At 38.7% G+C, this 24409-nt stretch overlaps 1 protein-coding gene and 1 long non-coding RNA gene across 4 annotated transcripts in view; one reads left to right on the top strand and one right to left on the bottom strand.

Moving 5' to 3' along the window:
* Positions 1-24409, bottom strand: part of PIGU (phosphatidylinositol glycan anchor biosynthesis class U) — a 124171-nt gene that overhangs the window by 96121 nt on the left and 3641 nt on the right. For 2 of the 3 annotated variants that reach the window (XM_073236696.1, XM_073236695.1), the window contains exon 2: positions 15861-15925. The exons of the other annotated variant lie outside the window; for it this stretch is intronic. In XM_073236696.1, coding sequence (XP_073092797.1) covers positions 15861-15925 — 65 coding nt within the window. The remainder of the gene's footprint in view (positions 1-15860; positions 15926-24409) is intronic. 3 annotated transcript variants of the gene reach the window in all.
* LOC140849475 (uncharacterized) overlaps positions 1-24409 on the top strand; it is a 35294-nt gene that overhangs the window by 8128 nt on the left and 2757 nt on the right. The window contains exon 2 of the long non-coding RNA XR_012131381.1: positions 17392-17496. This is a non-coding gene — a long non-coding RNA (uncharacterized lncRNA). The remainder of the gene's footprint in view (positions 1-17391; positions 17497-24409) is intronic.

The following is a 24409-nucleotide window of genomic DNA, read 5'->3' as shown; positions in this document are numbered from 1 at the left end:
AGGGGAGGGCTGTACAACACAGAGAAGACAAGTAGTGATTCTACAACATTTTGCTATGCTGATGGACAGTGACTGTAAAGGGGTTTATAGGGGGAACCTGGTATAGGCGAGAGCCTAGTAAACATAATATTCTTCATGTAAGTGTAGATTAAAGATAACAAAAAAAAAAAGAAAGAGAAGGGGATTACTCCTTGATAGGATAAAACTAACTGTAAATCAACGATTAATGCATGCTTTAAATATCCTTAATTTTGATCACTTAAAGGGTGTCAGATGATCGGCTATAGAGGTACACTTTTCTGATAATATTCCTTTCTCTTAAAAAAAAAAAAAGCAGTTCCTGTGTGGTGACCTCCAATGAGTTCTACACAATGGTATAAAGGGCATATCAAAGTGTGGGCAAAGGGTCTGTTGGTGTTTATACAGAGGATCAAAGCCTAATTTGGCTACCCAGAAAATGAACTAAGATACAATATGAAGAAGAACTTTCCAACATCAGCACTCTCTGGAAGAGTCATACCAGAAGATGATCATCAAAAAACCTCAACAAAGATCCAGGCGATGGTGCAGTTGTAGCTGCATTCATCCCACCGGTTCCTGGACTTGCCATTGGAATGAAGAAGGAGATATCTAAGCTGGCCTGTGCAAACAGTAAAACAACAAATTTGACTGGATCTATACTGTTGGAACTCAACCAAGAATTAGGAGAAGTGCAAGTTGTAGCGCTCCAAAATCTTACAACTACAGACTATCTACTGTTAAAAGAACATATGGGAATGTGAACAGTTCCCAGGAATGGGTTGTTTTAATTTGTCTGATTTCTCTCAGACTGTTCAGGTACAGTTGGACAATATCCATTATATCATAGACAAATTTTCACAAATGCCTAAGGCACCTAACTGGTTTTCTTGGCTTCACTGGAGATGGCTGGTAATTATAGATCTGCTTTGATTATGTAACTGTATTCCTATTATGTTAATGTGTGTGCAATTTAATTAGTAGTTTAAAACCTATACGTGCTTAAGTTACTCTACAAGAAGATATGTCAAAGAAATAACCAATCTTCCCATGTTTTCTTCCGTCTGCTACCTCTATAGCTTTTCTTCTTCCTTCCTAATTACAACCCTTAAATAGAATTCGTGCCTCACCGAGTATCATAAATCCTCCAAGTGGTAAAGATACCTCAAGACAAATGCTGGGCATAGAAGCCACAGGGCATAAATCTGCAAAGAAGTAAAAAGCTAACCTTTTCAAACAATATGGCTTCTCTCTCACTTACCAACTTTACATTTCCCTGTATGGCCCCGCAAGATGACTGGTTAGCCAGAGGCGGGTAAGATTCCTCAAGGGAGGAACAACCTAAGACAGGCACAGTAGCAGGGGGGCCATCAGGTGAGAAATTGAGGATCAACAGAGGTGAGGCTTAGAACCTCACCTCCCCTGTTTTGAGAGAAATCTTCTGCTTCCATGGATGTTTTATTGCCCTTGTCTAGCTTGGATTAACACATAGTCTACAGGCACACACCTGATCATCTACATTTGCTCTCTTACAACACTAAACTATGTTTTCTACCTTTATCTTGCATCTACCTACCACTTCAGCATTTTATTAAAAATAAAAATAATAATAATAATAATAAAGGGAGAAATGTGGGATTCACATATAAATCAAGTATAAAAATCAAACGAATATTCATATTTGACCTGATTGTTTATAGTTCATAATGAGTGATCAAAACCGAAAGTTTTTGTGATGACTGCCCTTGTACTGTTCACCATGTAAGAACTTATTCACTATGTAAGAATTTGTTCACCATGTAAGAACTTGTTCGTTATGCTTCAGAAGATTGGGAGACTGATGAGAATTAGGCTGGGGGTGGATTAATGATTGTGCATTGAGCACTGACTCCCCTATACAGAATTTTATTGTTGTTAACAACCATTTGATCAATAAATATGAGAGATGCCCTCTCAAAAAAAAAAAATTCTTTAGACATCTCCCTTCAGCTACTACGCTATTTCTCTGCCCTCCTTTAGAGCAAAACTACTCAAAAAGGTTGTCCATATTCTGTCTTTCCACTTCTTTGACAATGCATTTCAAGCACTGCTGTCCCTATACTCCATTAAAATTATTGTTACCAAAGTCTCCAAAGATCTCAATTTTGGCAAATCAATTATCAATCTTTGGTCCAAAATTTCCCAACCTTACCATGCATGTGACATAGTTTTTACTCCCTCCTTGAAGCACTTCTCCTGACTTCCACGTACTACATTCTCAATTTTCCTCCTTTGCATGAAAAGTTGTATTTGCTATCTCCTCTTCCCCTTCCCAAACTTGATGTATTGGAGCGCTCCAGGTTTCAGTATTCCTTATGTAAATGCACTCCCTAGGTGTATTAGTTATCTATTTCTGTCTTAACAAATTGTCCTAATACTTAACAGCTTAAAACAACACACGTTTATTATCTTACACAGTGTCTGAGAGTCAGGAATCTAGGAGTGGCTTAACTGGGTGATTCTGGCACAGAATCTCTTATGAGGTTGCAGCCAAGTTGTAGGCTGTGGTTGCAGTCTCTAAAGGGGCTTGAACATCTCCTTCCAAGCTTACCCATTTGGCTGTTGACAGGAAGCCTCAAATTTAGTTCCTTCCTCATCACAAAACTCTCCATAAAGTTGATCATGACATGGCTTCCCTCTCAGTAAGTGGTCCAAGAGAGTCTAAGACAGAAGCTACAGTCTCTTTTATAACTTAATCTAGGAAGTGATATACCATCATTTCTGCATAGTTTACTGGTCACAAAGAACAATTCCAGTACAATGTGAAAGAGGATTGTACAAGTATAAATATCAAGAGGCAGAACTCTTTAGGAGCCACCTTGGAGGTCAGCTATCACACTAGGTGATCATGTCCAGTCCCATGTTTTCAAATATCATCTCTAGGCTGACAGATTTTATACCTCCAGCCTGGACCTATCTTCTTGAGTTTCACAATTGTATAACCAACTGCCTTAACTGCCATTTGGATATCTAATAAGCCCTTCCAAGTTAACATGGTGAAACCTGAACTCTTATTTCCCACCCCACTAAAACCTGCTCCTTCATGGGTATGGTTCATCTCATTAAATAACACCACTATTCTTTCAGTTGCTCAGGACAAAAACCTGTTATTGAATTATATCTTTGAATCCCCTATTATCTTCACATCTCACATCAAATCTATTAACAAGTCTACTTCTACAAATGTAACTAGAATCTAATCACTTTCCATCATCATCTTTATTACCACCCTAGTTTCAAGCCTCCATCATCCTGTTCAGACTATTGCATAGGCATCCTAATCATTTTCCCTGCTGCACCTCTTCCCCTAGAGTCAATTTCTCTCAAAGTGTCCACAGCAATACTTATTACATGTAAAATAAATATGATCACTTTTCTCCTGGTTTAAAAGTCTCCAGTGTCTTCACATCACAGTAAAAATAAAATCCACTTGCTACTGTGGGACACTGGAGTTGGTAAAGGATCTCAGGACGGCTGGGTGAAAACTTGATCTAAGAAACACTGACTAGGCAGCTTTTGGGGAGATCATACCCTGAGACCACTGCTAACTCCCTGAAATCCTGGAATGAAACCCTCACCTCTAAGTTGGATAATCTACCTGAAAATCCACCTACTATCAAATGGGCTTACTACAAGGCCAGCGTGGTAAATGCCAACTTGGCAGATGAATTTGGGAAGAAGTTTAATACTCTGAAGGTTCCTGTTCCAAAGGATAAATAAATTGTCCAAATGGATGCTGTAGAAAAAGATGTGAAAAGCTGTGCTGAGTTTTGTCTCTTTCAAAGGCTAGGACTGAGGAATACGAGAAAGAGCTGGAGAAGATGAAGAATATAATTCCATTTGATCAAATGACCATTGAATACTTGAATGAAGTGTTCTCAGAAACCAAATTAGACAACAAGTATCCCAACTGGCCTCACCAGCCAAATGAGAATTTATGAAATTGGGTCTGGCAGGAAGGCCCTCATATTACAAACTCTGGACATTAAAAATAAAAATGGACACTAAAAATGGATAGATAGAAAATCCAGACTCCTAACCATGTCTACAAAAAGCCCTATATATAATCTGGCCCTTAACTTCTCACAGCTTGTCTCTATTATTCTTTGCTCATTCTGCCCTAGCAACACTGGCCATCTTTCTGCAACTCACAAAGGCTGAGCTCATTCCCAAATCCGGGCCATCATATGGCTTGCTTTCTTCACTTAGATCTCTTCTTCAAATTCCACTTCCTCAGAGTGCCTTCCCTGAACACACTATCTAAAATGGTGAAATACATATGCCCTTCACTCTTTATCCTTTTACCCTGCACTGTTTTACTACATGCACTTACCACTTCACTTAGACTGAAATCTAATTTTTTTAACTTTATCCTTATAGAGGTATAGCTGGTATAAAATAAACTGCACATATTTAAATTTGGTAAGTTTTGACCTAAGTGTACACCTATGAAACCATCATCACAATCAAGATGGTGAACATATCTACCATTCTCAAATGTTAATCAGTTTTACTGTTAATCCCAAAGACCCAACTTTGTTTCAGTGATTTTCACTGTTATTGTTCTTTTCATTTGTTTCCACAGATGTTTATTCTTTCTTTTATTCTGCTTACCTTGAGTTTAATGCATTTTCTATTTCTCGTTTCTTAAGGTAGAAACTGAGGTCATCAATGTGAGACTTTTCTTCTTTTCTAATACAGGATGAGCTCACAATAAATTAAGCACTATAAATTTCCCTTATGCACTGCTTTAGTGATATCCCACATATTTTTATAGGTTGCATTTTCATTTTCATTCATTTCAAAAGACTTTCTAATTCCCCTTCTAATATCTATGGGTTATTAAGAAATATGTTACTTAGCTTCCAAGTACTTGGAAATTTTTCAGATATCCTTCTGGCATTAATTTTTTATTTAATTCCACTGTGGTCAGACAATATACTTTGTATAACTTCAATCCTTTTAAATTTATTAAGCCTTGTTTTAGGGCCCAGAATATGGTCTATCTTGCAAATGTTCCAAGCACACTTGAAAAGATTATGTGTTTTGCTGTTGTTGGACAGAATGTTCTATAAATGTTAATGAGGCCAAGTTGGTTAATGTGTTGTTCAAGTCTTCTTTATACTTGTTGATTTTCTGTCTGCTTGCTCTATCAATCATTGAGAGAGGGATATAGAAATCTCCCACTATAATTATAGATTTGTCTTTTTCTCCTTGCAGTTCTATCAGTCTTCACATATTCTGAAACTGTTATTAAGTGCATAAACATTAGAGTTGTTATATCCTCTTGATGGATCGACCCCTTTATCATTTATGAAATGAACTTTTTTATCCCTGGTGATATTCTTTGCTCTGAAATCTGTTTATTTTTTACTAATTTATTGTCTATTTCTCTCAGAAATGTAAGTATCATGAGGCCAAGGACTGTGTCTTATTTTGTATCCTAGCACTTATTAGGGTAGCTGGCATTTGGTGCATATACTTAAAAAATTCTTATTAATCTTCATTAAATCTTTATTAAAGTAAAGAGAGAAGGAAAGGAGAGATTGAAATACATATGCAGATATAGAGCTAGGCAGTAGGGCCAAGAGATGAAAAGTTCCAGTACTTGTTCTGAGGAGCATACATCATAGTAAAACAAGTATAAAGGCAATTTCAAGAGTATGATATGAATCAGGAAATGGACAAGCACAAGATGGTAGACACATCAGAAACATCTAACCTAGTCTAAGGTGATGAGGAATGGATTCCTGGAGAAGGTAAACCTAAGCTAACATTTGAATAGTAGAGCCAACTACAAAGAGAGGGGGAAATGGCCCTCCACAAAGAGACAACAGCATGAACAAAGACACATTGGTAAGAGAGAACATGGTGTTAAAGCAAAATGAAAGTATGTCAGAACTCTCTCAGAGGGCTCCTATTCTGTCTAGAAAATGTATTGCCCAACACCCCCAGCACACTGAGCCCTCATGGTTAGTGAATTACTTTGAGTATGCCCACACAATCTGCTCCCAATAACTGAATTGTGTGCTTATTAAGAGTCTTTTAAATTGTTCCTAACCTGTTTCTATCAGTTCTTGTTATTATGGTTCAATTAGATAGTAATACAAAGATAATGACATACGAATGTAAGAAGACAGTTATCTACATGAGAACCAAGTTGAATGCTTTCATACACTAGACAGAACAAAAAAATTTTTTTTTCAAAGTAGACATGAGAGAACTATACAATTTAGGGGTTAAACTGTCAAATTAAAAGACTTGTACTTGAAAATGATATGGCCAAAAAGAATGGGAAGAGGAGAGTGGAAAGAAACATGTTTGCTATGAATAGGGCTCACAGGGCTTTGTGTGTCCCCTAAAGTGTTTGTATTCCTGAGGTCAGTGGTGAACATTCAAAGGTACTGAACAAGATAGTGACAAAATCAGGTTTGGATTTCAGAACGATGGCTCTGACTGCAGAATAAAGAATAAGGGTGCAAGACTGAATGCAGAAAGACTTGTCAGGAAACTACTGTAATAACCCAAGCAGAGCTGATGGTGACCCAAGGGTTATTTTACTATTCTTAGGAACTAATTTTATGGGTTAAATAGGCTTTTGTACGCTTTCTAAGAAACCAACATTGCTGTCTTGAGAAAGCATTTCCAAAGAACCAATTACAGGCCAATTAGAATACAACTTATTCATGGACTGGGAACTGTTTATAATTTATTTGCCAATAAAATGGTAACTTCTGAGAGGCGGAGCCAAGATGGTGGCGTGAGTAGAGCAGTGGAAATCTCCTCCCAAAAACACATAGAGCTATGAAAATATAACAAAGAAAAATCTTCCTAAAATAGAGACCACAGGACACAGGACAACAGCCAGACCACATCCACACCTGCAAGAACCCAGCGCCTTGTGAAGGGGGTAAGATACAAGCCCCGGCCCGGCGGGACCCGAGCGCCCCTCCCCCCGGCTCCTGGCGGGTGGAGAGAAACCGGAGCAGTTCTTGTTTTTTTTTTTTTTGGCGAGCGCTTTTTGGAAGCCTTAGAGGGACGGGCCCCCGTTGCTGGGGAGGCAGGGTGGCGGGACCGGTGAGGAGGTGCCTGGGAACGGCGCCGGAGGACAAAGAATATCCCGCGTTTCTCGCTGCGAGACCTGGGGGCGGGTGCCTGAGACCGGTGCCTGAGGACGGAGGAGGTCGCGCGTTTTTCCCCTTTTTTTTTTTTTTTTTTTTTCTCTTTTTGGCGAGCGCTTTTTGGAAGCCTTGAAGGGACGGGGACCCCAGTGCTAGGGAGGCACGGTGGCGGGACTGGTGAGCGGGTGGCTGGGACCGGCGCTGAGGACAAAGAATATCCCCCGTTTTTCCCTGCGGGACTGGTGGGCGGGTGCCTGAGACCGGCACTTGAGGACAGAGGAAATCGCGCGTTTTTCCCCTTTTTTTTCCTCTTGTCTGCGAGTGCTTTTTGGAAGCCTAAAAGGGACAGGGACCCTGGTGCTAGGGAGGCAGGGCGGCGGGACTGGTGAGCGGGTGCCTGGGACCGGCACCTGAGGACAAAGAATATCCCGCGTTTTTCCCTGTGGGACCGGTGGGTGGGTGCCTGAGACCGGCACCTGAGGACGGAAGAAATCGCGCGTTTTTCCCCTTTTTTTCTCTCTTTTTGGCGAGTGCTTTTTGGAAGCCTTGAAGGGACAGGGACCCCGGTGCTAGGGAGGCAGGGCGGCGGGACTGGTGAGCGGGTGTCTGGGACAAGTGCCTGAGGACAAAGAATATCGAGCGTTCCTTCCCTGCGGGACCGGTGGGTGGGTGCTTTTTGGAAGCCTTGAAAGGACAGGGACCCTGGTGCTAGGGAGACAGGGCAGCAGGACCAGAGAGCGAGTGCCTGGGACCGGCACCTGAGGACAAAAAAAAAAAAAAAAAAAAAAAAAATCGCTTGCTTTTTCCTTTTTTTTTTTTTTTTTTTTTTTTCCCATTCTCTCTGTTCCCTCTCTCATTGTTGCTTGTTGTTTTGGTTTGGAGAGTGCTTTTTGGAAGTCTTAAAGGGGCAGGACAGGTCACTTAGACCAGAGGCAGGGAATCTGGGGATCTCTGGGCACTCTAACCCCCTGGGCAGCAGGGAGCACAGAGGCCCCTTACAGAGATAAATAGCCTCCTGGCCGCTCCCCCTCCAACGGGGCTCCACCATTTTGGAGGAACAGCCCCAGCCAGGCCAAGACCACAGCAACAGCGGAGATAAACCCCAAAGCAACTGGGCAGGAAGCAGAAGACCTGTCTGCGCACAGCTGCCCCGCACAAGCCACTAGAGGTCGCTATTCTCCCAGGAAAAGGCCACAAACCAACAAGAAGGGAAGCTCTTCCAGCGGTCACTTGTACCAGCTCTGCAAACTATCTCTATCACCATGAAAAGGCAAAACTACAGGCAGACAAAGATCACAGAGACAACACCTGAGAAGGAGACAGACCTAACTAGTCCTCCTGAAAAAGAATTCAAAATAAAAATCATGAACATGCTGACAGAGATGCAGAAAAAAATGCAAGAGCAAGGGGATGAGATGCAGAGAAAAATGCAAGAGCAGTGGGATGAGATGCAGAGAAAAATGCAAGAGCAGTGGGATGAAGTCCGGAAGGAGATCACAGATGTCAGGAAAGAGATCACAGAAGTGAAACAATCCCTGGAAGGATTTATAAGCAGAATGGATAAGATGCAAGAGGCCATTGAAGGAATAGAAGCCAGAGAACAGGAACGTATAGAAGCTGACATAGAGAGAGATAAAAGGATCTCCAGGAATGAAACAACACTAAGAGAAATATGTGACGAATACAAAAGGAAAAACATTCGTATTATAGGGATACCAGAAGAGGAAGAAAGAGGAAAAGGGATAGAAAGTGTCTTTGAAGAAATAATTGCTGAAAACTTCCCCAAACTGGGGGAGGAAATAATCGAAGAGACCATGGAATTATACAGAACCCCCAACAGAAAGGATCCAAGGAGGACAACACCAAGACACATAATAATTAAAATGTCAAGGAACAAGGACAAGGAAAGAGTTTTAAAGGCAGCTAGAGAGAAAAAGGTCACCTATAAAGGAAAACCAATCAGGCTAACATCAGACTTCTCAACAGAAACCCTACAGGCCAGAAGAGAATGGCATGATATACTTAATGCAATGAAACAGAAGGGCCTTGAACCAAGGATACTGTATCCAGCACGACTATCATTTAAATATGATGGTGGGATCAAACAATTCCCAGACAAGCAAAAGCTGAGGGAATTTGCTTCCCACAAACCACCTCTACAGGGCATCCTACAGGGACTGCTCTAGATGGGAGCACCCCTAAAAAGAGCACAGAACAAAACACACAACATATGAAGAATGGAGGAGGAGGAATAAGAAGGGAGAGAAGAAAAGACTCTCCAGACAGTGTATATAACAGCTCAATAAGCGAGCTAAGTTAGGCAGTAAGATACTAAAGAAGCTAACCTTGAACCTTTGGTAACCACGAATCTAAAGCCTGCAATGGCAATAAGTACTTATCTCTCAATAGTCACCCTAAATGTAAATGGACTTAATGCACCAATCAAAAGACATAGAGTAATAGAATGGATAAAAAAGCAAGACCCATCTATATGCTGCTTACAAGAAACTCACCTTAAACCCAAAGATAAGCATAGACTAAAAGTCAAGGGATGGAAAAACATATTTCAGGCAAACAACAGTGAGAAGAAAGCAGGGGTTGCAGTACTAATATCAGACAAAATAGACTTCAAAACAAAGAAAGTAACAAGAGATAAAGAAGGCCACTACATAATGATAAAGGGCTCAGTCCAACAAGAGGATATAACCATTCTAAATATATATGCACCCAATACAGGAGCACCAGCATATGTGAAGCAAATACTAACAGAACTAAAGAGGGAAATAGACTGCAATGCATTCATTGTAGGAGACTTCAACACACCACTCACCCCAAAGGATAGATCCACCGGGCAGAAAATAAGTAAAGACACACAGGCACTGAACAACACACTAGAACAGATGGACCTAATAGACATCTATAGAACTTTACATCCAAAAGCAACAGGATATACATTCTTCTCAAGTGCACATGGAACATTCTCCAGAATAGACCACATACTAGCTCACAAAAAGAGCCTCAGTAAATTCCACAATATTGAAATTCTACCAACCAATTTTTCAGACCACAAAGGTATGAAAGTAGAAATAAATTCTACAAAGAAAACAAAAAGGCTCACAAACACATGGAGGCTTAACAACATGCTACTAAATAATCAATGGATCAATGAACAAATCAAAATAGAGATCAAGGAATATATAGAAACAAATGACAACAACAACACTAAGCCCCAACTTCTGTGGGATGCAGCGAAAGCAGTCTTAAGAGGAAAGTATATAGCAATCCAGGCACACTTGAAGAAGGAAGAACAATCCCAAATGAATAGTCTAACATCACAATTATTAAAACTGGAAAAAGAAGAGCAAATGAGGCCTAAAGTCAGCAGAAGGAGGGACATGATAAAGATCAGAGAAGAAATAAACAAAATTGAGAAGAATAAAACAATAGCAAAAATCAACAAAACCAAGAGCTGGTTCTTTGAGAAAATAAACAAAATAGATAAGCCTCTAGCCCAACTTATTAAGAGAAAAAGAGAGTCAACACAAATCAACATAATCAGAAATGAGAATGGAAAAATCACGACAGACTCCACAGAAATACAAAGAATTATTAAAGACTACTATGAAAACCTATATGCCAACAAGCTGGAAAACCTAGAAGAAATGGACAACTTCCTAGAAAAATACAACCTCCCAAGACTGACCAAGGAAGAAACACAAAAGTTAAACAAACCAATTACAAGCAAAGAAATTGAAACAGTAATCAAAAAACTACCCAAGAACAAAACCCCGGGGCCGGACGGATTTACCTCGGAATTTTATCAGACACACAGAGAAGACATAATACCCATTCTCCTTAAAGTGTTCCACAAAATAGAAGAAGAGGGAATACTCCCAAACTCATTCTATGAAGCCAACATCACCCTAATACCAAAACCAGGCAAAGACCCCACCAAAAAAGAAAATTACAGACCAATATCCCTGATGAATGTAGATGCAAAAATACTCAATAAAATATTAGCAAACAGAATTCAACAGTATATCAAAAGGATCATACACCATGACCAAGTGGGGTTCATCCCAGGGATGCAAGGATGGTACAACATTCGAAAATCCATCAACATCATCCACCACATCAACAAAAAGAAAGACAAAAACCACATGATCATCTCCATAGATGCTGAAAAAGCATTTGACAAAATTCAACATCCATTCATGATAAAAGCTCTCAGCAAAATGGGAATAGAGGGCAAGTACCTCAACATAATAAAGGCCATATATGATAAACCCACAGCCAGCATTATACTGAACAGCGAGAAGCTGAAAGCATTTCCACTGAGATCGGGAACCAGACAGGGATGCCCACTCTCCCCACTGTTATTTAACATAGTACTGGAGGTCCTAGCCACGGCAATCAGACAAAACAAAGAAATACAAGGAATCCAGATTGGTAAAGAAGAAGTTAAACTGTCACTATTTGCAGATGATATGATACTGTACATAAAAAACCCTAAAGACTCCACTCCAAAACTACTAGAACTGATATCGGAATACAGCAAAGTTGCAGGATACAAAATCAACACACAGAAATCTGTAGCTTTCCTATACACTAACAACGAATCAATAGAAAGAGAAATCAGGAAAACAATTCCATTCACCATTGCATCAAAAAGAATAAAATACCTAGGAATAAACCTAACCAAGGAAGTGAAAGACTTATACTCTGAAAACTACAAGTCACTCTTAAGAGAAATTAAAGGGGACACTAATAAATGGAAACTCATCCCATGCTCATGGCTAGGAAGAATTAATATCGTCAAAATGGCCATCCTGCCGAAAGCAATATACAAATTTGATGCAATCCCTCTCAAATTACCAACAACATTCTTCAATGAATTGGAACAAATAATTCAAAAATTCATATGGAAACACCAAAGACCCCGAATAGCCAAAGCAATCCTGAAAAAGAAGAATAAAGTGGGGGGGATCTCGCTCCCCAACTTCAGGCTCTACTACAAGGCCATAGTAATCAAGACAATTTGGTACTGGCACAGGAGCAGAGCCGCAGACCAGTGGAACATATTAGAGACCCCAGAAATTAACCCAAACATATATGGTCAATTAATATTTGATAAAGGAGCCATGGACATACAATGGCAAAATGACAGTCTCTTCAACAGATGGTGCTGGCAAAACTGGACAGCTACATGTAGGAGAATGAAACTGGACCATTGTCTAACCCCATATACAAAGGTAAACTCAAAATGGATCAAAGACCTGAATGTAAGTCACGAAACCATTAAACTCTTGGAAAAAAACATAGGCAAAAACCTCTTAGACATAAACATGAGTGATCTCTTCTTGAACATATCTCCCCGGGCAAGGAAAACAACAGCAAAAATGAGCAAGTGGGACTACATTAAGCTGAAAAGCTTCTGTACAGCGAAAGACACCATCAATAGAACAAAAAGGAACCCTACAGTATGGGAGAATATATTTGAAAATGACAGATCTGATAAAGGCTTGACGTCCAGAATATATAAAGAGCTCACACGCCTCAACAAACAAAAAACAAATAACCCAATTAAAAAATGGGCAGAGGAACTGAACAGACAGTTCTCCAAAAAAGAAATACAGATGGCCAAGAGACACATGAAAAGATGCTCCACATCGCTAATTATCAGAGAAATGCAAATTAAAACTACAATGAGGTATCACCTCACACCAGTAAGGATGGCTGCCATCCAAAAGACAAACAACAACAAATGTTGGCGAGGCTGTGGAGAAAGGGGAACCCTCCTACACTGCTGGTGGGAATGTAAATTAGTTCAACCATTGTGGAAAGCAGTATGGAGGTGCATCAAAATGCTCAAAACAGACCTACCATTTGACCCAGGAATTCCACTCCTAGGAATTTACCCTAAGAACGCAGCAATCAAGTTTGAGAAAGACAGATGCACTCCTATGTTTATCGCAGCACTATTTACAATAGCCAAGAATTGGAAGCAACCTAAATGTCCATCTGTAGATGAATGGATAAAGAAGATGTGGTACATATACACAATGGAATACTACTCAGCCATAAGAAGTGGAAAAATCCAACCATTTGCAGCAACATGGATGGAGCTGGAGAGTATTATGCTCAGTGAAATAAGCCAAGCAGAGAAAGAGAAATACCAAATGATTTCACTCATCTGAGGAGTATAGGAACAAAGGAAAAACTGAAGGAACAAAACAGCAGCAGAATTACAGAACCCAAAAATGGACTAACAGGTACCAAAGGGAAAGGAACTGGGGAGGATGGGTGGGCAGGGAGGGATAAGGGGGGGGAAGAAGAAGGGGGGTATTAAGATTAGCATGCATGGGGGGGAGGGAGAAAGGGGAGGGTGGGCTGCACAACACAGAGAGGACAAGTAGTGACTCTACCACATTTTGCTAAGCTGATGGACAGTAACCGTAATGTGGTTGTTAGGGGGGACCTGATATAGGGGAGAGCATAGTAAACATAGTATTCTTCAGGTAAGTGTAGATTAAAAATTTAAAAAAAAAAAGAAAGAAAGAAAGAAAAGGGGGATTACTCCTTAACAGGATAAAACTATTGGTAAATCAAAGATCAACGCATGCTTTAAATATCCTTAATGTTGATCACTTAAAGGGTGTCAGATGATCAGCTATGGAGGTACTCTTTTCTGATAATATTCCTTTCTCTTAATTAAAAAAAAAAAAAAAGCAGTTACTGTGTGCTGACCTCCAATGAGTTCTGCACAGTGGTATAGAGGGCATGTCAAAGTGTGGGCAAAGGGTCTGTTTGTTTCTATGCAGAAGATCAAGGCCTAGCTTGGATACCCAGAAAATGAACTAAGATACGATATGAGGAGGAGCTTCCGGCATCAGCACTCTCTGGAGGACTCGTGCCGGGGGATGATCATCAAAAAGCCTCCACAGGGATCCGGATGATGCTGCGGTTGTGGCTGCATCCAGCCCACTGTCTCCTGGACTTGCCATAAGAAGGAGGAGGGAGATGTCTAGGCTGGCATGTGCATACAGTGAGACAACGAATTTGACTGGATCTGTACTGTTGGAACTCAACCAGGAGTTGGGAGGGGTGCAAGTTGTAGCACCCCAAAATCTCATGACTATAGACTTTCTATGGTTAAAAGAACATATGGGATGTGAACAGATCCCAGAAATGGGCTGCTTTAATTTGTCTGATGGTTCAAGTACAGTTGGAAAATATCCATCATATCATAGATAAATTTTCACAAATGCCTAGGGTGTCTAAATGGTTTTCTTGGCTTCACTGGAGATGGCTGGTAATTATAGATTTGCTTTGTTTATGTCACCGTATTCCTATTATGTTAATATGTGTGTGCAAATTAGTTAGTAGTTTAAAACCTATACATACTTAAGGTACTATACAAGAAGATATGTCAAAGAAATAATCAATCCTCCCAAGTTTCCTTCATATGCTACATCTATAGCTTTTCTTCTTCCTTCCTAATTACAAACCTTAAATAGAATTCGTGCCTCATATCGAATTTACCGAGTATCATAATTCCTCCAGGTGGTAAAGATACCTCGAGACAAGTGCTGGGCATAGAAGCCACAGGGCATAAATCTGCAAAGAAGTAAAAAGCTAACCTTTGCAAACAATATGGCTTCTCTCTCACTTACCAACTTTACATTTCCCTGTATGGCCCCGGAAGATGACTGGTTAGCCAGAGACGGGTAAGATTCCTCAAGGGAGGAACAACCTAAGACAGGCACAGTCGCAGGGGGGCCATCAGGTGAGAATTTGGGGATCAACAGAGGTGAGGCTCAGAACCTCACCCCCCCTGCTTTGAGAGAAATCTTCTGCATCCGTGGATGTCTTGCTGCCCTTGTCTAGCCTGGATTAATACTTAGTCCATAGGCACACACCTGATCATCTGATCATCTACATTTGCCTTCTTACAGCACTAAACTATGTTTTCTACCTTTATCTTGCATCTACCTACCACTTCAGCATTTTATTAAAAATAAAAATAATAATAATAATAGGAGAAATGTGGGATCAACATATAAATCAAGTATAAAAATCAAATGAATATTCATATTTCACCTGATGGTTTATAGGTCATATTGCATGATCAAAACCGAAAGTTTCTGTGATGAATGCCCTTGTACTGTTCACCATGTAAGAATTTATTCACTCTGTAAGAATTCGTTCACCATGTAAGAACTTGTTCGTTATGCTTCAGAAGATTGGAGACTGATGAGAATTAGGCTTGAGATGGATTAATGATTGTACATTGAGCATTGACCCCCCATACTGAATTTTATTGTTGTTAACAACCATTTGATCAATAAATATGAGAGATGCCCTCTCAAAAAAAAAAAAAAAAAAAAAAAAAAAAAAAAAAAAAATGGTAACTTCTGCAGAAGTCTTATCTGCTTCCTCAAATTAACAATCGTAATCTGGATCATTTCCACTGCAATTGCAAAACCTCCTTCTTATGCAGACAACATCTAAAAAAGGGCTGTTTCCAAAATAAAAATAAAAATTTGAAAACATCAAAAAGGACTATTTCTAAATATGATTTTCCAAAATAGCTCTTTTTAAATGTTTGCACAAAACAGGGGGTTAGGCTCTGGTATCTGTGACTATAAACTACTCTTATTACCCAGAAAAGAAAACACTTACTTCATGAAATACTGCTCCAGAATATGGAGATACTCCCAAGTCCAACAGTGAGAGGCCTTCAACCACTGAAAAGTAAGATAGCCAAGTTCACTCTTATTTAAAAGACACATGCAGATGGACATAAACCAAAGTGTTAGATATTCCCAGGAACACAAAGGGCCTCACACTTCCTCTAACCCCTTTACCTCATTCCCAGCAAGTGGCTTTGAGTCTTGATTTGAACATTTCAGATGAGGGGGGCTTTCTTCCATATAGGGAAACCCTTCCCATTGTGGAGCAGCATTATTATAAGGAAGTTTCATGTTAAAACACTCCAAGTTTCCTTTGATCTCCTTGTAACATTCACCCACTCTTAAGTGTTTCAGTAAGTATATTCTGCCCCATTCCAAAAAACAGTAAGATAACAAACTAGAAACTGGTGAGAAGTGTCCACAGTGTAGGGAAATGGACAGTCATGCTCAAATGCTGCTTGTTTGATTGACATTTATATTAACTTTCCTACAGGGAAACATGCATTTTTAAGGGTGTGCCTTTTGACCTTTAGGGCAATGTAACCTGGGGAAATAATTGGACAAGTGTCCAAAGAAGTATGTTGTTCACTACTATGCTCATAGTACTAAAAATTTTAAATAATCCTAATTTCCATTAATGGAGATTTTTTAATGAATTATGATATGTACATATGTATGTGTGGAGAGAAACACAGATATATTGAAACTCTTTATAGTTAAAAATTATAATATAAACAAGTGATAATAAATGGAAGAGAAAAGGAAGCTCTTCCTTACAGAAAACTGTTAAGTATCAAATATAGAAGGAAAGTTGGAAATAGAAAAATCACCATTTGGCAGACCCCACAGTAATAACTGTGAAATGCAAGCATTATCAATGGATACTAAAATCAATGGGTAAAAACATGATATGAAACAATATTTGCAAGGGGGAAAATATTAATTTTATGTGGATAAACCTGGCATTCACTACCTTAACCAAGTGACTGAAGTTAATAACACCAGTAATGTGTTGAGCAGTTATCATCAACATCAAGTACCTCTTGATATGATTCACGTTGAGGTGGGGATGAAAACACCACTGTGGTCCTTATACCAAAAATGTGGTATCCTTGCCAAAAAGCATAACTTCAATCTAATCATGAGAAAACGTCAGGCAAACCCAAATGGTGAGATAAAATAACTGGCTAGTACTCTTTAAAAATATTAAGTCTGAGGAAGTGTCCCAGACTGGAAGAGACTAAAGCTGCCTAACAACTAAATGCAACATAGGATCATGGACTGGATCTTAGACCAGAAAAAGGACATTAGTGGAACAAGTGGTAAAATTCTGATAAGGTCTGTAATTAGTTAATAATATTCTATCAATGGTTTAAGTCACTGTACTATGGTTATGTAGGATGTATTATTCGAAAAAGCTGGGTGGAGGGTAAGCAGAAACTCAATACTACTTTTGCAAGATTTTGAAAATCTGAAGTTATTTCAAAATTAAAAGTCAAAATAAAAAAATTATATTACAGATACATATTTACTGAAGAGAAGATGCCCATGAAATACTCTTAAATGAAAAGCAAGTCATAACACAGCATGTAAAATATGACCAAATCTACAGTGACTGTGAAGAGGTATGTGGGGAAGACTTGGTGAAGGGGGGAGCCTAGTAAACATAATGTTCTTCATGTAATTGTAGATTAATGATACCAAAAATAAAAAATAAAAAATAAAAATGAAATAAAATAAAAATATGACCAAATCTTATTTTACATATTTTAAGCATTCATTTAATTACTTGAGGGAATGAATATGTATGCAATGAGAATTGCCTCAAAATAAACATAAACATTAAATAAAATAAATAAAAATAAGCAAAAAAATGATAACAGTCATAAATCTCACCTGGCTGATTAGATTACAGAAGAGTTTAGTTTCTTTTATCTTTTCTTCATTTTCTGAATCTTTAGCAATGAGCATGTATTAGTTTATAATTATTAAAAAGAAACAGGAAAATTAATTTTAAAAGAAAGTGAATGATGAAGGATAAAACAAAATGTAGCCACGAAAACATATAAAATGTATAAACTTACAAATGCACAAAATTATCTCAGAAGTATACATAAGAAACTAATTATAAACTAAACAGTAAGAAGTGTTCCCTGTTCCCTCCAGAAACAGAAATGGGTGGTTATTGAAAAGTGGTGGAAAAAGATGCCTTTTAATCATATAGCCTTTTGCACCTTTGATTTTTGAATCATGTGATTGAATTACCTACTCAAAACAAGTGAATAAGACAAAATCAAAGTGACAAAGCCCATTTTAAAAAAAACCACATATTTATTTACAATGAGTGGGCCATAAAGATGACTTTAAACTTTATAGAGCCACTCTAGAAGAAAACCCAATCAGTTAAAACAAAGCCCTCTGCTCAAGACAACTGTTAACTAGTTCTTACACTAGAATCAGAAAAAAATTTATTTCTAGGAGTTACATAAAGAGCCTGCTGTGTAACAGCTATTAAACCCTTTCCAAACAGCTTTACTGGACACCCAAGGAGATGATTCATCAGGCCACTTCACAAGGCAACTCTCAATCTAAGACAATGGCACCCTACCACAGAGCAGTAGAAGCAACTGTACAGGGACAAAATATGTCGAGGAGCATTACTCTCCACTGGTTTAATCCAGAGGGAGATTCTTGATTGTGTAGCTAGAGGAAAAGACTGCACACCTTTCAGGCAATTGTCTAAAATGTGGTTTCCCTCAGATATGCTTTTGCTAGATATTGTCACCAGTGAATTTATTAATGTGTTCTCTGGTAAGGGACTGGAATGTGGTTCTGCTATCTTGATTAAATATGACCTCATCCTACTAAATAGATAACTGATCTGAGGGAAGAGTAAACCGCTTGTAAAAACATTAAAAAAAAAATACTATTTACTACCACCATCTATAACAGTAAAAAGTATAGGAAGAGCATCAACCCTCAATACTTTTACTTGAATACACTGGCTTTAAGACAAACTTCTTACAATGTCCTTATTTTTCTTAGTTTGGTGCACATGACTGAAAACCCTGCCATGGTCTACAATACAATCAGGAACATCTGAGCTGTAGAATGCCAAATCCTCTAGAGTATAATAGGGAAACTACTCCATGTACAAAAGAATAATCAGGATCCCCAGATTCTAACAGATATAGAACAATGTTCCAATAACATTGTGCTAGGAACATTTTAAAGTAGGTTTCACAAAATGCCTCTTTGGGGAAAATTTTTTTACTCAATTAAAAGAAAAAAAGAACCCATAGTTTTAAGTCATTTCTTTTTGTAGAATACCCACCAAAGTAAAACCTGAGAAAAATACACCAGAGCAACTGAATAGCATTTCTGTTTCATGGGATCATTATCCAACAATTATTGTTTTAGAATAATTGGCCATGAAAGCTAATTAACTGTGGCCAACTATTCTAAAAACATAAGTTTTTAAAAAAAATAATCTCTCAACTCTTTAACTGATAAATCCCATGAGGCAAGATTCTTATTTAGCTATCTTGATGTGCTTTTCCTATGGGTGTCAAATAGACAAACATTGTCTTTGAGCTTCCCATATGAAGGGCATGCACTCAGCTTGTTCAAAAGAAGTGGTATCCTTATATTTCTAGCCCTGAAGACCCCAGAAACAGTGTCATCCCACTAACAAAAAACACACCTAGCACCCAGATCTTGGTTTCTAAATAGCATTCTGCAATAGAAGGAACCAGGGCTCCTTGGAGAAGTGATTAATTCCAATGCTAGAACAAGAGAAATACAAGATGAGCCTGGAGCAATACAGTTTACTAATTACGTATTTAACAATAAAAGTTTTGTTTTGTTTTGTTTTTTAAGGAGTGCTATCAGAAGTGTTCCTCCTGACCCTGAGTCATAGCTGCATTAGAAGTGGGTTTCTAAATCATCACTAATAGCCTGGGTTCTCCATCAAACTCAAGAAGCTAGGCCCATACTAATTGCTAATCTTTAGGTCAAGGCTGAGGAAATACCAAAATATGACAGAAAAGTTCCAAAATTATCTGTGACAGATTTCTACACAAGATTGTATGGAGTGAGTGGTTACCAAAGGGGAGGAGTGTAGGAGCAAAGGTGGGGAGGGAGGGAGAAGGGGATTGACGGGTATTATGTTTAGTACATATGGTGGGGGATCATGGGGAGAATAGTGTGGCACAGAGAAGGCACATAGTGGATCTGTGGCATCTTGCTGCACTGATGGACAGTGACTGCATTGGGGTATGGGTGGGGACTTGATAACATGGGTAAATGTAGTAACCACATTGTTTTTTCATGTGAAACCTTCTTAAGAGTGAGCGTATATCAATAATACCTTAATAAAAAATTTTTAAAAAAAGACTCTATGGAGTGAACTCTGATAGAACAGCAATGCCTAAAGATCGCTAGCTATTCACATAAAACCTCATCTGTGTGACTTTGGTCAAGTGACTTAGTCTCTCTGTGCTTCAATTTTCTTATCTATAAAATGGAGCTAACAGTAGTAGTTACAACATAAGGCCATTGTAGAGATTACATTAGTTTTTTAAATATACCTAAAGTGCTTAGAATAGTGCCTGACATGTTGAAAGTATTACATCAGTCAGTTGTGTTTTGTCTTTACTTTTAATGTAAAAGAAGCACATGCTTGCATTATGTCAAGCACGAAACTTGTGTAAATATTAGTTGGACTATATCAGTAAATAAATGGATAAAGAAGATATGGTACATATACACAATGGAATGTTATTTAGCCATAAGAAGAAAACAAATCCTACCATTTGCAACAACATGGATGGAGCTAGAGGGTATTATGCTTAGTGAAATAAGCCAGGCAGAGAAAGACAAGTACCAAATTATTTCCCTCATTTGTGGAGTGTAACAATGAAGCAAAACTGAAGGAACAAAACAGCAGCAGATTCACAGACTACAAGAAGGGACTAGCAGTTACCAAAGGGGAGAGGTGAAGGGGATTGAGGGGTATTATGATTAGTACACATGGTGTGGGGGGGTCACGGGGAAGACAGTATAACATAGAGAAGACAAGTAGTGACTCTGTGGCATCTTACTACACTGATGGACAATGACTTCAAAATGGGATATGTGGGGGGCTTGATAATATGGGTGAATGTAGTAACCACAATGTTTTTCATGTGAAACCTTCATAGGAGTGTATATTAATGATACCTTAAAAAAATACTAGTTGGACTATCAAGTAAACTGATGGATCTGTAGAAATTAGTAACATAGAAGATCTCTTTCCTATCACAGTGGCTATTTGCTATTGTCATCTGCCCGGAATCAATTTCCCCCTCTTCTGGTAACAGAACCCTAGTTTTCCTGTGGGATATCCTTCTCTTCCATAGTTTGGGAGGTTGTCCACTCTCCAACGAGGAAGATACAGATACATGACCCAGGGTGATCACAGTATTTGGTTTAAGCATTGTCATATCACAATAAGTTCAAAGTGACTCAATGCCAAGGCTTTTGTTGTGCTCACTGAAGAAAAGTCACCCTCTTTCCACTGGACTTGACACTATGAGGATATGAAAGTCAGAGGCTATTAGTAACCAATCTTGCCAATACTTGGGAAGAGCATTCCTGAATGCAGTCAATGCCCAAATGGAAAAAGAGTAAGTTCCAAAGAGATCATTCTCAGGATAAAAGGTAGGCCTGAAGTCAGTATCTACCTTGGATTGTTTGTTACACAGGCCAGTAAGTTCACTTTTTGTCATAAATTGGACAGTTTGAGTTGGGATTCTGTCATCTGAACTTGAAACAATTTGGCAACATTCTAGTTAAAAACCTTTAGATATTTGAAGACAAAAATCATCCCCTCCAAGTATACAAATTCTCATGTATTCCTATTAAAAATTAGTCCATGGTTACAGCCATCAAAATGTATTTGGTGGAAAACCAAGAAGAAACGGACAACTTCCTAGAAAAATACAACCTTCCAAGACTGACCAAGGAAGAAACACAAAATTTAAACAGACTAACTACAAGCAAAGAAAGTGAAGCGGTAATCAAAAAAATACCCAGGAACAAAACCCCCGGGCCAGATGGATTTACCTTGGAATTTTATCAGACATACAGAGAAGACATAATACCCATTCTCCTTAAAGTTTTCCAGAAAATAGAAGAGGAGGGAACGCTCCCAAACTCATTCTATGAAGCCAACATCACCCTAATACCAAAACCAGGCAAAGACCCCACCAAAAAAGAAAATTACAGACCAATATCCCTGATGAACATAGATGCAAAAATACTCAACAAAATATTAGCAAACTGAATTCAAAAATACATCAAAAGAATCATACACGATGACCAAGTGGGATTCATCCCAGGGATGCAAGGATGGTACAACATTCAAAAATCCATCAACATCAACCACCACATCAACAAAAAGTAGGACAAAAACCACATGATTATCTCCATAGATGCTGAAAAAGCATTCGACAAAATACAACATCCATTCATGATAAAAACTCTCAACAAAATGGGCATAGAGGGCAAGTACCTCAACATAATAAAGGCCATATATGATAAACCCACAGCCAACATCATAGTGTGCAGCGAGAGGCTGAAAGCCTTTCCTCTGAGATCGGGAACAAGACAGGGATGCCCACTCTCCCCACTGTCATTCAACATAGTACTGGAGGACCTAGCCACGGCAATTAGACAAAACAAAGAAATACAAGGAATCCAGATTGGTAAAGAAGAAGTTAAACTGTCACTATTTGTAGATGACATGATATTGTACATAAAAAACCCTAAAGACTTCACTCCAAAACTACTAGAACTGATATCAGAATACAGCAAGGTTGCAGGATACAAAATTAACACACAGAAATCTGTGGCTTTCCTATATACTAACAATAAACTAATAGAAAGAGAAATAGGAAAACAATTCTATTCAGAATTGCATCAAAAAGAATAAAACACCTAGGAATAAACCTAACCAAGGAAGTGAAAGACCTATACCCTGAAAACTATAAGACACTCTTAAGAGAAATTAAAGAGAACACCAACAAATGGAAACTCATCCCATGCTCATGGCTAGGAAGAATTAATTTCGTCAAAATGGCCATCCTACCCAAAGCAATATACAGATTTGATGTAATCCCTATCAAATTACCAACAGCTTTCTTCAACGAACTGGAACAAATAGCTCAAAAATTCATATGGAAACACCAAAGACTCCGAATAGCCAAAGCAATTCTGAGAAGGAAGAATAAAGTGGGGGGGATCTCGCTCCCCAACTTCAAGCTCTACTACAAAGTCACAGTAATCAAGACAGTTCGGTACTAGCACAAGAACAGAGCCACAGACCAGTGGAACAGAATAGAGACTCCAGACATTAACCCAAACATATATGCTCAATTAATATACGATAAAGGAACCATGGACATACAATGGGGAAATGACAGTCTCTTCAACAGAAGGTGCTGGCAAAACTGGACAGCTACATGTAAGAGAATGAAACTGGATCACTGTCTAACCCCATACACAAAAGTGAATTTGAAATGGATCAAAGACCTGAATGTAAGTCATGAAACCATAAAACTCTTAGAAAAAAACATAGGCAAAAATCTCTTGGACATAAACATGAGCAACTTCTTCATGAACATGTCTCCCCACGCAAGGGAAACAAAAGCAAAAATGAACAAGTGAGACTATATCAAGCTGAAAAGCTTCTGTACAGCAAAGGACACCATCAATAGAACAAAAAGGTACCCTACAGTATGGGAGAATATATTCATAAATGACAGATCCAATAAAGGGTTGACATCCAAAATATATAAAGAGCTCATGCCCCTCAATAAACAAAAAGCAAATAATCCAATTAAAAAATGGGCAGAGGAGCTGAATAGACAGTTCTACAAAGAAGAAATTCAGATGGCCAACAGACACATGAAAAGATGCTCCACATCACTAGTCATCACAGAAATGCAAATTAAAACCACAATGAGATATCACCTCACACCAGTAAGGATGGCCACCATCCAAAAGACAGACAACAACAAATGCTGGCGAGGTTGTGGAGAAAGGGGAACCCTCCTACACTGCTGGTGGGAATGTAAATTAGTTCAACCGTTGTGGAAAGCAGTATGGAGGTTCCTCAAAAACCTCAAAATAGAAATACCATTTGACCCAGGAATTCCACTCCTAGGAATTTACCTAAGAATGCAGCAGCCCAGTTTGAAAAAGACAGATGCACCCCTATGTTTATCACAGCACTATTTACAATAGCCAAGAAATGGAAGCAACCTAAGTGTCCATCAGGAGAGGAATGGATAAAGAAAATGTGGTACATATACACAATGGAATATTATTCAGCCATAAGAAGAAAACAAATCCTACCATTTGCAACAACATGGATGGAGCTAGAGGGTATTATGCTCAGTGAAATAATCCAGACAGAGAAAGACAAATACCAAATGATCTCACTCATATGTGGAGTATAAGAACAAAGAAAAACTGAAGGAACAAAACAGCAGCAGA

This window comes from Manis javanica, chromosome 5 (genome assembly GCF_040802235.1).
Source record: "Manis javanica isolate MJ-LG chromosome 5, MJ_LKY, whole genome shotgun sequence".
Classification (NCBI taxonomy): Eukaryota; Metazoa; Chordata; class Mammalia; order Pholidota; family Manidae; genus Manis; species Manis javanica.
The sequence above is the reverse complement of the archived record's forward strand: the minus strand, read 5'-3'. Positions and strand labels throughout refer to the sequence as shown.